This window comes from Pimephales promelas, chromosome 18, assembly GCF_988280905.1.
Source record: "Pimephales promelas chromosome 18, fPimPro1.hap1.1, whole genome shotgun sequence".
In the NCBI taxonomy this organism is placed as follows: domain Eukaryota; kingdom Metazoa; phylum Chordata; class Actinopteri; order Cypriniformes; family Leuciscidae; genus Pimephales; species Pimephales promelas.
The window spans coordinates 22,043,559-22,059,148 of record NC_142786.1 but is presented as its reverse complement, the minus strand read 5'-3'; the positions used below and the strand labels follow the sequence as shown (position 1 = coordinate 22,059,148).

Genomic DNA, 15,590 nt, shown 5'->3' with positions numbered 1-15,590 from the left:
GTGAAAGCTGCTGTGCCCGTGGTAGTTAACCTTGATAAGAATTATAGCTGGTTCTCTGTACATGCGCAACCGCAAGATTCAATTCCCATAATCCCTCCACAAATGCCTCTTTGTCTTATTACTGTGTTTAGCAGATTAACAAATTGAACCTTTGCACATTTAAGGATCCTCACCATATCCCTCCATTCAGCCCCAGGTCTTTGTTTCTTGGGTTATTCTGTGGCCTGGACTCTCTTCCCGAGGAACTCGGGAATATGGGTTTTCTTGAAGTTTTGGTCCTGTGCGCACTCCACACACACACTCATCTCTACAGGCCTATCTGCTTTTCCAGAGGGCCGGTTCCCTGGTGGAAATCGTGTTTTCCCCGAGTATGTGTCTGTGTGCCATTACTTTGAGCGTCAGAAGGGAGCCTCCGCAGATTTTATCTCGACTTGATAAAGCGCTGGTCATGTCGGTGTGTGTGTGTGTAAAGGTAATGTGCACGGATTGTGTATGAGGGGATATTGGTGTATTTTTTTTTTTCTTTTGTTGTTAGTGTTTTGCATGGGATTGATTTGAATAAGGCAGTTTTTTTAACCATCCGACTGTCCTCCATGCCTCCTTCCCAATTCAACCCCATTTTAAGATCTTTTTGCTACCTCGCTTTCTCCAGATGGCTCACGTTCCAGCATTTTCCCTTTTTTTTCTTTTTGTTTAAACAACGTATGCCCCACCCTGTGGTCTGAAGTTCCGCAATGAGCCGTCTTGACAAGGTGCCAGATTTTAGATTCAGCGTCTCATAAGAAGTACATTTTCCTCTTACTGCCCCCTTTGGCCCCCTCCTTTTTTGTCTTTTTTCGTTCTGTCTTTCTTTCTCTGTGTTCGTGTGACGTCCTGACCACTAACGGCTACATATTAAGAGATAATTCCATACCCTGAGGTTACAAACCGGCTTAGACTGGCTCTCTTGCATTTTGACTCCACTGGGTACCCTGGGTGAAAAAAAAAAGATATTGTAACTGTTTTTTTTTTTGTTAAAGGAGCAGGAAACTAATTCTCACCGAGAATGACATCAGTTCAGTCGGCAATGCTTTAAACAAACATGTTATGCATTCATGCATGCTACAAGGATTTCTCATACCCATAAAAGCACAACCAGGCAAATCAAGCTGCACGACTTCTGTTCTGAAATATGATTATTTGGAAAGATGATAGCACAATAATGCAGCCTTCAGAATTAGGGTAAGCTTTTGCATACGTGTTTGCGTGTGTTTTTTTTTTTTTTTAATATTTTTTAGCTGTGGTTATGTATGCAAATTGTTTCAAACATGTTGGTGAACATAATAAAAGCAGACTGACATACAAGGGTCAACTATATAATGATGGCAGATCTGTACAAAGGTACAGTTTCTTAAAATCAGGTTGGGCAGCAAGTTGTCATATTTGGAATGTTATACATTTATATTAATTATCATTCTCATCTAAATAATATCAAATTCCAGAACAATGGTTTGATAAATTAATAGGATGCTTTTTTACATTTGGTTGTATTTTGAATTCATTAGGAATGCACCAATATGAAAATTTTGTCCGATACCGATAACCGATAATTCTTTTTATTTGAAAGCCGATAACCGATATATTGGCCGATAAATTGAAATCCAAATTTTTGTACAATTTTGAGAGCCTGATTACAAAAACAAAATTCTCACAATTAAGCCCATGTCCCAAGCGCACGGTTCTAATGATGTTCTCATTATAGTGTTGTGTAGCCGATATGACAGATTTGCGCTGCACATATTGCAACGAACCGTATTTTCATTTTTTGAAGAGATTTCAATCATATTTCAAGAAATTCAAAAACATAAACAGTGCTCAACAAATGTCTCAGCTGAAGGGAATACTACACTATTTATCGGTTTTAATATATCGGCCATATTTTCTTACCAGGCCGATAACGATAACATTAAAATGAACATATATCGGCCGATACCGATATGGTGGCCGATATATCATGCATCCCTTCATTTAATTTAAGAACGCCTTTAATGGCATTGTGACAACTTTTGTGACAACAGTCAGTGTGTGTTATATGAAAAAAAGTATATATTTTTTTCCTGGGCAGTTCTGATAGGAATATTCAATAGCTTCTTGTAGCCAAGAAGATTGACAGTTTTAAAAATGAGCATACCTCGAGAAATATTCAAAAAGTGTGACAACTTGCCCCGTTCTCCCGTAAAAATGAAATGACCTTCCTGAACGGCATAAAAACAAGGGCAATGTGTTTCTCTCCGATAATGGTCTTGCGTTATTATATTGTGACCATCTTTCAAATACTCGTTCAGGAATATCAGAGCGTTTCATCTCCTTTAGTGCTGCTTTTTTTTTTTTCAATCCATCCACGCTTCTTCTCTTTGTGTATTTTCTCTCTTCTGGCATGAGTATTAGATTGTGTTCCTCCTTAACCTTGAAGTCTGTCTGTATCTTGTATAAATAGGCCTGTAGCTTTATTCAGACGTTTCTCTACAGTCGCCGCCTCTGTTAGAAAACCTCCGGTTGAGGGTTTTTCCTCACTCTCTACGTATTTGAGCCGAAGTTTGTGTGTGGGGATTTCTGAGGAAGAGGGAACCGGCCCGTCACGTCCAAGAGAAAATGATCCCTACTGGTCGACGCGTTCTGGATCAGAGTCTCGAGGTTCGAGCGAGAGTTGAAGTTCTGTATTTCCTGCACGTGTTTGTGTGGTTTCTGTACGTCCGTGCTATCTCGGGCCTCTGGTTAGCACTGTTCCCCACAGGTCTGATCGAGGAGGAAGCCCGCTTTGCGTTCGAGGCACATTTCCTCACTGTAGCCCTGTTTTACGTCTACCACCTTCTTTCGGTATCTTAAGGATCTTGTTGCTGTCTTTATTTGGTCTCTTTGTCTTCAGCCTCACTCCCCCACACACTTCCTCCCCTTTGCCCCCTGCTACTGCCCCCACCCTCCTCCTGAACCGCCCCTCCCTCCCTCGGGCGACAGCAGAACAGGAATTGATTAGTGGCACGGCTTAAAAATAGAAGGGCCTGTTGTCATGGCAACGGCCACAATGAGCTGTTGTCTTGTTTAATGAAGACCGAGATTTTAAGTGTTGTGGCTGAACAGTACAGTGAGCGGGAGACGCCATTTCTGGCTAGGTGTGCACAAACGGCGGGACGAAGACATCAGCTGCGGTCTCGTCCCTTCTGTTCCGTTCTGAAAGTGTGCGTCGGGCGATATGCAGATGGTCGTGAATGGGTTTTTGTGCGCGTGCAGGATCGTCTTCCTCCTGTGGGTGTGTTGTGTGGCTTTGCAGGTACGACTACCCAATCTGCTTTGTCGCAGTCTCATCCTGGTTGCTTCACCCTCAGGTACTTGCTGAATCTGCAGAGGTGCATTAAGGTAAAGCATCAAATGCATCATACGCTGGCAGCTCCAAAACACATTATTGACTCAACCCACATCCTGTTACCCATACGTCCCGTATGCATCAAGCCAACCAATTACAACCCTGTTGCCATGGGCGCCATGCGCCTAATTGGCCTCATTAGTGTCAGAAACTGTCCGTATGCAAATTTTGGTCATATTCCCAGCAGATCTGTTCTCTGAGTAATATAGAGTAATAGTTAGCCATTGTGTAGGTCGTTGGTGAGGACAACAGTCCAATTAGCGAATTAACCATTAAGCATAGATACTGTACTCTACTCAACCTCCCAGAAGTGTTTTTTAAATTCCTGTCAGTGTAGGAACGTGCGCGTAACGTGCCGTTTGGTGGCGGTATGCTAATGCGCCTGTCCTGAAATTCCCCCACAGCAACCTACTTTTGTGACATCACTGCACAGCTGACTTACAACATCTCAATTACGCTTGCATCACGTTGCAGCTGGATTGCGTGTGATGCGAGAAATGATTTATGCCGATAAATATGTCAACAAGCTTTTTTTTTTACTTGGATTTTCATTAGCATCTTATGAATACAATTGCTGTAGAGCTCTGGTGAGATTCTTTGAGTGTGATTTGCAGGATTTTGCTTTGAAATGGTAGTTTTAAGAAGGTCTTTATGCCAGGTGTTTTCAGTGCCAAGGATCCCAGAATTTGATGATCCCCTTCCTAAAATAGATTGTAAATCACATTTTTTTTTTTACATTTATTTAAGTTTTTTATTCATCGTTTATTTGGTTTAATTCATTGTATTAAAGCTGATCCTTGAAATATTATCTGTAAAATTTCTAAATAAACATTAATATTAAGATTTTTTTTGTGAGGAAAATGGTCCAATAGGCCAATTAAACACTAAGCTTAGAAACTGTCCTTTAAAAAAACGAATATATAAAAAAAATTATAGCTCCTACATATATATATCTATATAGATAGATATAGATATGTAAACTTTTTTTTGCTCCCAGTATCCCAGTAACTGAGCAGATTGTGAAATACTCAGACTGCCCTGTCTGGCACCACCAACCATGCTACGCTCAAAATTGCTTAAATCCCCTTTCTTTCCCATTCTGACATTCAGTTTGGGGTTCAGGAGATTGTTTTGACCAGGACCAGACCCCTAAATGCATTGAAGCCACTGCCATGTGATTGGTTGATTAGATGATTGCATTAATGAGAAATTGAACTGATTGTTAAATTGATTGTTGAATTGTTCCTACTTATCCTTTAGGTGAGTGTATATGTACCACATCAGTACCGTGGGGAAAAAATGCCATAAAGATATTTTTAATATTATTTAATACCTTTTGGCAGCGGGTTTAAGTCCTGAGGCATGGATCCATTATACGGTTTTCTTTCTCAACAGTTTAATTTCACTTAAAACATAACTGACTGTGTCTGCATGAATTATTGCTTAGTATTACCTTAAAAGTAATATTTTAAGCGCAATAAGCAGTGAAAAATAACTCAATTTAGCACTGAGAGGAGACTTTATGTGCACGCACATTGGGTATGAGCACAAAATCTGCGGGAATTATTAAAATTGCACAATGCACACAAATCCCATACCATACTTCCAGCCCTGTAACGCCAGCAACGGCAAAAATCTGTAACCCTGCAACGCCAACAATCTAATATGACTGTAGATTATATTCCGATTTTAAGATTATTTTCCTAGTGACTTAAATAGTAATTCCTTTTTGTCAGATTAATGATGAGTGAAATGCTTTGCCATTCTTTTACTAAAAGTAGTCTGTATCAACATTGTACAACTCTGATGATGCTTGATTGATGCCTAACATTATATCTCTGGGACATATCATCGGTTATGATTTTTAGATATGCTCTGATTCTAATCTCAAATGCTCATTGCATTTGATGGCGCGGTGGATAAGACGCATGCCTTTGGTGTGAGAGACCCGGGTTCGAATCCACTGTCCCTGAGCAAGACACTTAACCCCTAGTTGCTCCAGAGGCGTGCAACCTCTGACGTATATAGAAATTGTAAGTTGCTTTGGATAAAAGCGTCAGCTAAATAAATAAATGGAAATGTCATTGGTACTTGTATCAGTCCATAGCATACTGCCCTCTAAGTTCTTATCCCTTTATTGCTGTGCTGTACTTTTATTTTCCTAAGCTTCAGTTCTAATAATTAATGTTGATTTTACAGTCTTATCAGATTTGCTGCATTTGGGATTGCTGAGACTGAAAATTGCACCCATCCAGCTGTAAGAAATGGAGCATGCGTCAACTAGTCCAAAATATTAACATCTGTAGCATCTGATCGGATCATGGCAACCTGTGAATGTCGTTGGAATCACCACCAGTCGATATTTGAAAACCTGCAAAGTTTGAGGTACTGATCTGGTTCACTTATGTGCTTCAAATACACTTCATTTGAACGTTTGCAAGATAATTTAACAAGTTTTTAAATGGAATTCCCCAACAAACATTTTCACCATCTACTATTGGTCGGATAATCCGATAGTCCTGCCCCAAAGTCCGCCTTTGGTTGGGCCAATGTTGTTGTGTCATGGTGGTCTGGATGCTCCAACTTACAGAGCTTTGTTTTGATAGCAACACAAGAGGAACATCTGGGCTGGACATGAGCACATGATCAGTTTTGTCCAGAAGTACCTAAAAAAAAATCATGTTAGGCCCTCTTAAACCCGGCCTAGCTTTCAGTAAAGTCAAAAAAGCTTCTCTAATCTAAGGCTGTGTTCTGTGAAGTCATTTGATTCATGTTCTTGAGGGCTTTAGGGAGCTGCTCTGTTGACATCTTTCTCACATTTAAGCCCAAGTGTTCTGCCAGTCCATATTGATCAGAGGGCCTACTCACTCGGAAGACTAATTTGAAAGGTGACGAGTAACTGTTGTGAGCTAGTTAGACCCTAAAGTATCTCCATGGTCCAGAGTTCATGTTTTGTGCTCTGTTTGTTCATTTTCATCGTTTTCACATTTCCCACCACCTTGTTCAGCTGTTTTTATTCTGTTGACCTTATTCTCGGATCCTCAGGTGGCGGATACCGGTGCAAGGAGAGGCGATAGTGAATGTGACAGCAGAATGAAAGAAATCGGGCAGGTCTTAACCAAACATGTGCTGTCACCTGCTTTTGCGTGTCCTCTTGAGTCATGGTTGCAGAAATGGCTGCGGCATGAGATCATGAGGCCCGGGTCTGCTGCTCAAGTCATATTTCTGCTTTACGTGCCCTGCGGGAGGTCACACTCTCGCTGGTGCTTTGTCGCTTGTGAAAGCAAGTTCACGGAGTGGCAGCCAGCTGCTGAGGAGCTGAAGATAAACCTCCTAATGGCAAATAGAGGGTCGTCACCTTGTTGACATTTCATTCTGCAACATGCCAGAAGAGCCTGGGTGTACGGCTGTTTTAAAATTTGGAATCCACACTGTCCAGATTTAAGTTTGAAATATACTAGCTGATTGTGCTCAGGTTTTTGCCCTGATTTGCAGTCTGAACGCACTGATGCTGGTTGCCGAAAGCCAGAGCCAGTTTGCAGGGTTTGGGCAGTCGCAGTTGATGCGTTTCGCATCCCGCGTATGTGTTTGGAACGCTTTTGAAGTCCAGTTACGGTAATAACGGCGTTAGTAACGGCGTTATCTTTCTCAGTAACGTGTAATCAAACGAATTACTGTTTTCCCCGTTACAAAGCCGTTCCCGTTAATGACAGTAAAATGCGGCGTTGCTTTAGCCTAATTGAGCTCACTGAAGAGGTTTCCATCCGAGTAGGCTCTCTCTCCACCATAAGACCTGCAAAGTTTTTTCTCTGGTGTGTGTGTGTTTATGAGGCGCCGGACTGGATTAATTAAAGCGGAACAAACGCTGTGAACGTGCTTGACGATGCGCAAGATAAAGTGTGTCCGAGAGCGCGCTTGACTGCGCGAGAGAGACGAGTGTGTCGGAGCATTATATAGTTTGTTTATAAATAAATTACAAATTTCAGCGTTTGAATAATCTCTGTAGCCTATTGGTATCATCTGCAACGTTTTAATTAATTTACAAATAAAATCTAAAAAATAACCTGCAGGGAACGTTCTTATAATTCGGGTTCTGGGAGCACTTCTTGGTGAACTGTTTTATCATTTTAATTTTCACTACAAAGAGTGTATGTATATTTATTATTATTATTATTATTATTTATTCATTTTTAATAATGAATACAGTAATTTAACTAAGCATAAGAAAAGCATCAGATCATAGCGATGTGGATGTTTGCACAAACTCTATGGCACTCCAGTAAAGTCACGTCACGTTTATTTACATATCACTTTTTTATACAATAGATAGCTTAAAATCAAGCAGTTTTACCGTATTAAACATTGTCATTCTCGTTTAATCAGAAGCACAAGTTCATTTTGTATTATAAAGCAGCTCTCCAGTCAGTGTGTTCTCAGGGAAGCCTGACCTCGACCGAGTGAACAGGACAAATCATCCAGAAAAGATTTTGACGTGAAAGAAAGCGGACCAATCCATGGATATTATGTAATCGCCACGGACCAATGGTACAAAGGCGTTTAGCAGGTATTGTTTTGAACTCCAAACAACAACCACAGAAACCGGAAATTCTTGCGCCAACAGCGTGTGTCCAAATTTCAATCTTTACCGTTTTATTTCAACAGAAACGATCCGTTTTATTAAAACAGGGCTTTAAGTGTAAAATACCGAACTTGCCATTTAAGACTAGTCTTACAAGTTAGTCTACACATTTTTTTAAGACCTCCATTAAGATTATAACGATCATAACGATTTTAAGTAGGTTACTTATTTAACTGATCTAGTTTGATTCCAAAAAGTACTTCCCCTTGACCAATTGCTAGTTGATTGCTCTGGTCCGAATCAGTTGATGAAACGAACCAAAATATAGTCACGTGACATCCACATTACTTGTTGGCCAGATATGTCTCGAACATATTTTCATAACTGCAATTCGATTGGTCAGAATTAACATGTGGGAAAATTCCAACACATATCCTGGAAGTAAACAAAGAGGGGCAAAATCTGGCTGACATGCGGAGTATTCACTCAATAGACAACATAAAATCCCCTCATAAAAAACAAAGGTATAGACACAAAATAAATATGAGATTCACTGTGCAGTGCGGACAACTTCAGTGTTATGATGAGAGTTTTAGTGAGAGTGCAGAACGCGGTTGTCAGTCATGGCTTAAAGGGAGCACTTTTGACAATCTAAATAAAAGTTTTGACTACGGCAGTTGGTTTAGTCCAAAAAATGCGCAGTTCTTCGGCAGTTGGGTCTGTTCGAGGTTCGATCACTTTCTCACCACAAACGAACCGTTCCACAGTTCGTTTGAAAGCGTACCGAGAACACCCCTTTTTGAGAAAGTCTCGGTACGCTTGTTTGGTCCGCTTTTGGTGCTCACCCGAGGGCGATTGCTGCCTTCACACCTGCCCAAACGAACCGCACCAATGGGGAAAACAAACTCTAATGCGATTCAATCGAACTAAATGAGGCCGTTTCTCAATACAAAGTGAACATGATCTTTTTGTTTTCATTTTACAAATAGGAAACATTGATTTTTATTGACAATTATCAAACAGAGACAGGGTTGTGTAATTTAATTTTATTGTTCGTATAGTGAAGATATAATGTAAAAAATTTTGTTAAAGTTAAATAGCCTAAAATATATAAAGTTATGAAACTTCAAAAAACGATTTTTTTTGTTTGTTTGTTTTTTTGCCATGGAACAAATTATAGTTTAATGACACCAAAGATAGACTTGAGATAGACACAAGACGAATTATACGTCAAGTTTATCCACTGGACTAGAGACATCAGAGCCGGCGGCAAACATCAGAAGCACTAGCCGAGGATAAGCTGTTCCAGTCGGGGTTGATCTCGCTGAGTGTCCGGTGAAGGCTTGGATGTCAGATGCATTTTTCAGATAGGCGCTATCTTTATAAATAAACTACAGATTTGAGATTTAAACAACCACATTCTCACCTGAAACACTCTTAAAATGACATTTCATGACACAATAACAGTAGTATTTTGATATTTCTGCTGTTTATATCCTCTCCTATTTATGCTTGCTGGTTGGTGCGAGATGCATTCTGGGATATCTGGCTATATCAAGTCCACACAAGTCACCTCTCGATGTATCCTCTGTAAACGGGGCGGATCAAAAACACATCCGGGGATTTGAAGTGGACTTGGCTAGATGTGAACTTTGAATTGGAACAGTACTTGGGCAGTGACTGATGACGTTTCACAAGTCCACAAGAACACAATTTCAGACCAGAACGCATATTGTGAAACGGCTACAGTTTTAACATAATGGCAATATTTATGCAACTGGCCCCAGTTTTTCTCAGCAAACAGTCGCCAAAAAGTCGCCAAGTGTATGATGCCTAGAGTTTTAAAATCTGTTCAGATTTGAAGTCATGTAGTGTGTATTCCAGCCTGTAGTTGTAAAAAGTTGTTTGTAATTATTTGAAAGTTTGCAGGCTTGGCAGCAAACAAAGGTCACCATATGGTCACCTTAAAATCAGCGGCGGCCAAGTCATTCATCACTTCCCATCATGGTTATCAATGTAAGAGTTATCGTAGATTAAAGGTGCCAGATTTTTGCTATTCTCATATCCCTTGCCTTTAATTTACAGCGTTATATTTTCCGAGCACATTAGCCTAAATATTTAAGTCCACTTTTGTTATGGTTGTATTTTTCGTTTGACGTCTACACTCTCTATCTGTTGCTGTGAAAGTAAAGAGAATGTTTATTCAGATTATGAAGTGTTTATTCAGGGCCGAGAGTTCTGACATGATAAATGTCAAATGCGAACCCTTCTTCCCATATGATATAAACAACAAAAAATACATTTTCATCCTCCTCTACTCCGAAGTCAACAGAAGTCTGCTTAAGGGGCCGTTCACATATCGCGCCTAAAAACGCGTAGAAAACGCTAGGCGCACGCGTTCTCATTTTTCCAAAGAAGCGCTAGGGCGGTTGCACTCCGGAGGCGTCTGTCGTTGCTAAGCAACCATCAGCTGCGCTCTCCATTACATGAAGGAAATTTCAGAAATGGATTTCCACCACCGAAAAACCTTTGCTGTAAGTCTGTTACAAGATTTATTTACTCAGAAAAGTAAAAAAAAACGCCGCAGTGTTTGGGTGCACCCCATACTACAAAAACGCAAGAACCATGGGGAATTTCACCAGCTGATTCAGGAACTCCGCCTGGACAATGGGAGGTTCAAAGCCTATTTCAGAGTGGACAAGGACCAGTTTGATTATATTTTAAGAAGAGGTAACAAAAATGGCGAGGAAACTGATTGGTTGACGTGACACGTGACCTACGGTGCGCTTGCGGCATTCTGAAAAGTTGAGATGTTTTTATCTCGATGCGGCGCGGACGCGCCTGGAAAAAACGAGCGCGTCGCACCGCGACCGCGTCGCTTCCATTATGAGCGCGCATACCGCGCGCCTACATTTGAAATAACGAACTTGAGCGCGCAAAAGACGCGATATGTGAACCGGCCCTAAAGAGGCAGTACACCAAAAAAAAAATAAAGTTAGTTCATCCTTTACTCGCCATCATGTTGTTCCAAACCTGTATAACTTCTGTGAAACACAAAATTCTGAAGTATTCGGTAAATCTTATAGGGGCCCAGTGGGGTTTTGCAATCCAGTCACTTTCATTTTATGGACAAAACATTCTTCCAAAAAAACTTCTTTTGTGTTTCCACAGGTAATGCGTCTTTTATTTCCTTCATTTTTGGTTTAACCATCCCTTTCCACTGTGCCCCTAAAGTACATTCATGTTTCAGCTCTTGCAGACACATTCAAACCAATCAACTCCTTCCCAAATGCTTCCCCGACAAAAGCGGACAACGTTATCATTTTTTCATCAACTAAGTTTGCATCCAGACATGAGCCATTGCCGCCATTTCCCAAGTGTTCATGGCGCTCACCCTGTATGACCCTATGCCAAGCTCGTTCGCTCCAGCTTTAACTAGGTTACTGCGTCAATGTCTGCCCTTCACTATAAATCACTCTCCTTACATTTAAACCCCAAAGAACTGCGATTCCATCCAAACGGATATTTCCGAGAATGAAACGAGCGTCCAGAGCTGCTCCTTCCCGATACGTCTTTTTTTATTTATTTTTTTTATTCATCTGGGTGGGCATACACACCTTTAGTGAAAGCAGCCATTTTGAGGTCTCTGTGCTCGGCATCAGATGCTGCAAACAGTAAAGGCTTAATCTAGCCAATTGAGCGGGTGGGTGATCAGAGGGGCTGCATGCGAACAGGCAGATTTGGGAGATGAGCCAGGCTCTGAGGGTGGGGGATGGGAAGATGGGTGCAAACCCCTGGTCCACGATAAGTGCTGAGCCTTAGGATGAAACTTGGGAAATTAAGAGAATGCTTCGCTACTCTTGCGTGAAGGAATCTGAGCATTTAGATATCAACCCGGTCCTGGGGGAGTGCTATTGTGCTGTTTAAAACAAGGCACCTTGTACCTCTCTGGGTGAGGGATGCGATGCCACCAGCGCCTTGGTCTGGGAGGTGAGGCAGTGGGTTACGTCAGCCAAATGGATTGTCATGATGCAGATCATGCGTGAAATGAGCTGCGGATTCCATCGTGCACTTGCAACCGGCCATATTAATACTATCACTTCTTTTAGCCGGCGATTTATTTATTTTTTAACGCACTTTCTGAATCGGCAAGGGTCTTCTTTGCGTGTGTGTTTGCGTGTGTATCGGTTCAGGGTGTGATGGTGTTTGCAGTGGGGGCAGAAGGAGGAGGACATTTTTGTGCTTGCAGTGATCTGATCGACAGGCAGCAGTGGCGTGTGCATAAAGAAAATGGTGTGCCGGTGGGGGATGGGCAGAGGGGAATTAAGGGTTGGCATTATGACAGGGTAGCGTGTCAGGAGAGTGCTGCTGTCTTGTTTTTTTCTTCCATTTCATTTTTTTCTTCTCAATCGCGTCCTCTTCATCCTCTGTCCTCCCTAACCCCCAACTCTGCCCCCCATCTGAACCGATGAAGATCGTGTGTGTACATTACAATCTATTTACAACAAAAAGAGAGAAGGAACCGAAAAGTAGTTTGTGGTCGTGCGTACCTTTAAGGGGCCCCCAGAAAGTGAGCGTGTGTGTTTATTTTTACAACGCAGGGAGGAAAAAAAAGAAATACTTTTTTTGGAAGGAGGAAGGGGGGGGGGGTGAAGAGCAAGAAGGGAGGGGTCAGTTTTTGCTGTGCTTTGTGGTGTGTGGCACAGCTGTATTAGAATGGTGGGTCTGAAGGGCACAAAGTGCGTCTTGTGTCGGAATGGCCTGTGAAATCACACGCGGATTGTTCCTCGTTTTCAGGCCCGCTCCCTACCTAGCCAGGAACTCCTGAGCAAGTAACTATCCAGGGACCATTTGTAAAGGATCAGTGGGATTGTACAGCGGGACAAAAGGTTGATTTAAATAAAATGGAGATTTGAAAGTTGTGGTTCAGGGTGTTGCGAGGGTCGCTGGGCGAGATCGCCTGATAATCTAATTCGGAGTGGAGCTTCTCCGTGGCTCTGTGTACTCGCACACCATTTCGCTCTCTGTCTTTCTTTTTCTCGCTCTCTTTCTTTTCATCTCCAAACTGCTGCTGCTGCGTTGGCTGGCGTAGTGCCCAAAGCAGTGAGTCTGTCGTGGAGTGCGCGTGTGCAGGTTTCTGGGGAGGAGGAGGAGGGTGGCTGGGGTGTGTGCGTCGATATGCAAAAAGGGGGGTGGATAAAGGAGGAGTGGGCCGAGTAAAGAGAGTCTGGTTTTTGTAGCAGCTGACTGAAACAGTCATTATATTATGTAAAGGGGAGGGGGGTGATGGCGTGGGGGGGTCAGGCTGACGCGCACTGCACGGACCTTCTGATTGGCTGGCTGGTGCTATTGTTGGTTATGTGTATGCTTGAGCATTTATTGCTCACGCACTCCCTCGCTCTTCCGTTCTACTGTCTCAGTCATTTGCACTGTTTTTTTCTTCTCGCTCTTTACCCTTTCCCCCCCCCTTTTTTCCCCTCTCACGCACTCATTCGTGCAAAGTGGGTGGTTTGTTGTGAAGGTATGACATTATATAGCAGGGTTTTATGTGCTTGTTTCTCAATGTCTCAATCGTTGTTAAGGCCTCCACACTCAAAATTGTAGCCTAGCACTTTTTTTTTAGAGTGATAACCGTATGTTTTTGTGTGTTGTTCATAAAGCCAATCTCAAGAATTAGGCTTTGTGATGCAACGCAACAGTGGATGTATGATTAAACTATGCAAGAATAAGAATGAGAGCGAATGATGACACGTAAAATAATGGGATGATAGAGAGATGATTAAGTCATCAAGGGACCAATTACAGCTCAATTTAATTTGTAATTGGGGATGTCCCTACAATAAGGCGTTTTAAGACCAGTCGCTTGTGGGTCTCTGGAGCTTAATTGGGTTTAGGAATAACTACAGTACTGTGTGTTTCGTGTAATCTACAGCTGAACGTGACTGTTAGGTCACTTGTGCGTAGCTTTAGCGTTTGGTGCTGAGGTTTGTGAGGCAACACTTGTCATTTGTCAGTCAGGGATGTCAAACTTATTTCAGGTTGAGAGCTGTGTGTATGTTTGTGTGTGTGTGTGCACCTTTAATGTCCAAATAGCAGTAATTTCTGACACTGGTGACATTGGCCAATGACTTCAAAAGCATACACTTTAAAATTGCTGGGTTGTTTTAACCCAATTTTGGGGCAAATATGGACAAACTCAAACATTGGGTTAAAAATGTAACCCAATGGCTGGGTTTGTCATAGGGTTAAAACAACACTACATATTTTAGATTGTTTTAAATTATGTTTTTATTAATTGTAAAAATGCAGTTAGGTATTTGCATGATTGTGTTTATGGGGTGCAATATAACATGTATTTCGTGTTTTTTCTTTTTTTAAAAGTCTTATTTTTCATAAACTTTACCTTTATTGTAAGCCGCTTTCTCCTCTGTCCCCTGAACGAGTGGTTGACTTCCTGATTCTATGAAAACACTCCCTCGGAAACACGCTGTGGGCTCAGATTGGTTAGTGTGGGCCGGTGTGTTGTGATAGGCTAAACTGTCACACACGTTGTCCGGAAGGTTACCATTACCTTTACGGGCGCAACATGCATGTCATGAGCTCCGGTCCAGATGTGTCGAACTGCAGTATCAGTTTGAGGCAGAATCAGACCGAGAAAGCCGCAATGAAGAGAATCAAACAGAACCTCACCACACACGGCTCTTACTAAATGTTTCTGAATGATAATTTGCTAAATTTTTTTAACTTCATACACATTTGTTTTACACAATAGCATCTGACTGGCAACAATAGCAACTGACTGGCTACTAATGTTAAGCATAAACAGCGTTGGCAAGTTTACTTTCTTGATCAAATCGAAAATAACGTCATAAAGTATATATGCATGAAAAATACATTTACAACATTAGTACTTATACAAAATTCAGGTCCATAATGTTTGTATGCGTTTGTCGTAGACATAAAATAGCATAACTAGTAGCCTAGTGGATAAAGCCAGCGCTGGCATTTGAAAAAAATAAAACACAAGGCTACGTCTGGAATTATACATGCAAATACATTTAAAATGATGAAGTCTTAGACTACTTAGAGGTTGTGGCCCAACAACTGCTGCCTCTGGTTTTAAAGTTGAAACTGCTTCATGTTTTAGTAACAGTTTCTTGTTGAATCCGGCATTGAACTCGTGGAGATTCTGGAAGATGTCTTCCGTAAAATGCGCAGCACAGAGTGCTAAATTACGATCGTCATTTTCAGGAACATAATCATAATCACACATAAATTGTATCCATTGTTGATGAACTACAGCATCCGTGGGAAGCCCGAACACGGAAGACCTGACAGCTGGGTGAACATAACACACTCGACGTGCCGTAGAAATATGGCCATGTCCTTTTTTGCATATTCCGGAGGGAGGGTTGATTCAAATGTGTGGGTTAGTGACGTCTAAAACCCAGCTGTAGTTCCAATCGAGTCGTTTTTGTAGGCATTAAACTTCCAGGATTTTTAAAAGATGATATCTCTGCTTACACTAAACTTTCAGCGCTGCAACTTTGCAGATACTGTTTGTGCACCAACAGCAACATTACACACTATTTAAAATGAAAAAAAAATGAT

The 15,590-nt window shown here is 41.5% G+C and overlaps 1 protein-coding gene across 3 annotated transcripts in view; it reads left to right on the top strand.

Moving 5' to 3' along the window:
• gatad2b (GATA zinc finger domain containing 2B) overlaps positions 1-15,590 on the top strand; it is a 50,558-nt gene that overhangs the window by 10,575 nt on the left and 24,393 nt on the right. Inside the window, exon 1 of one of the 3 annotated variants that reach the window (XM_089123140.1) lies at positions 3,284-3,307. The exons of 1 other annotated variant lie outside the window; for it this stretch is intronic. Coding sequence is in view for 1 of the 2 variants with exons in the window: in XM_089123139.1 (XP_088979265.1) it covers positions 5,721-5,785 (65 nt within the window). In the remaining variant the exon portion in view is untranslated. Of the gene's footprint in view, positions 1-3,283; positions 3,308-5,656; positions 5,786-15,590 lie in introns of those variants that run through there. One more of the 3 variants, XM_089123139.1, reaches the window with a different exon arrangement.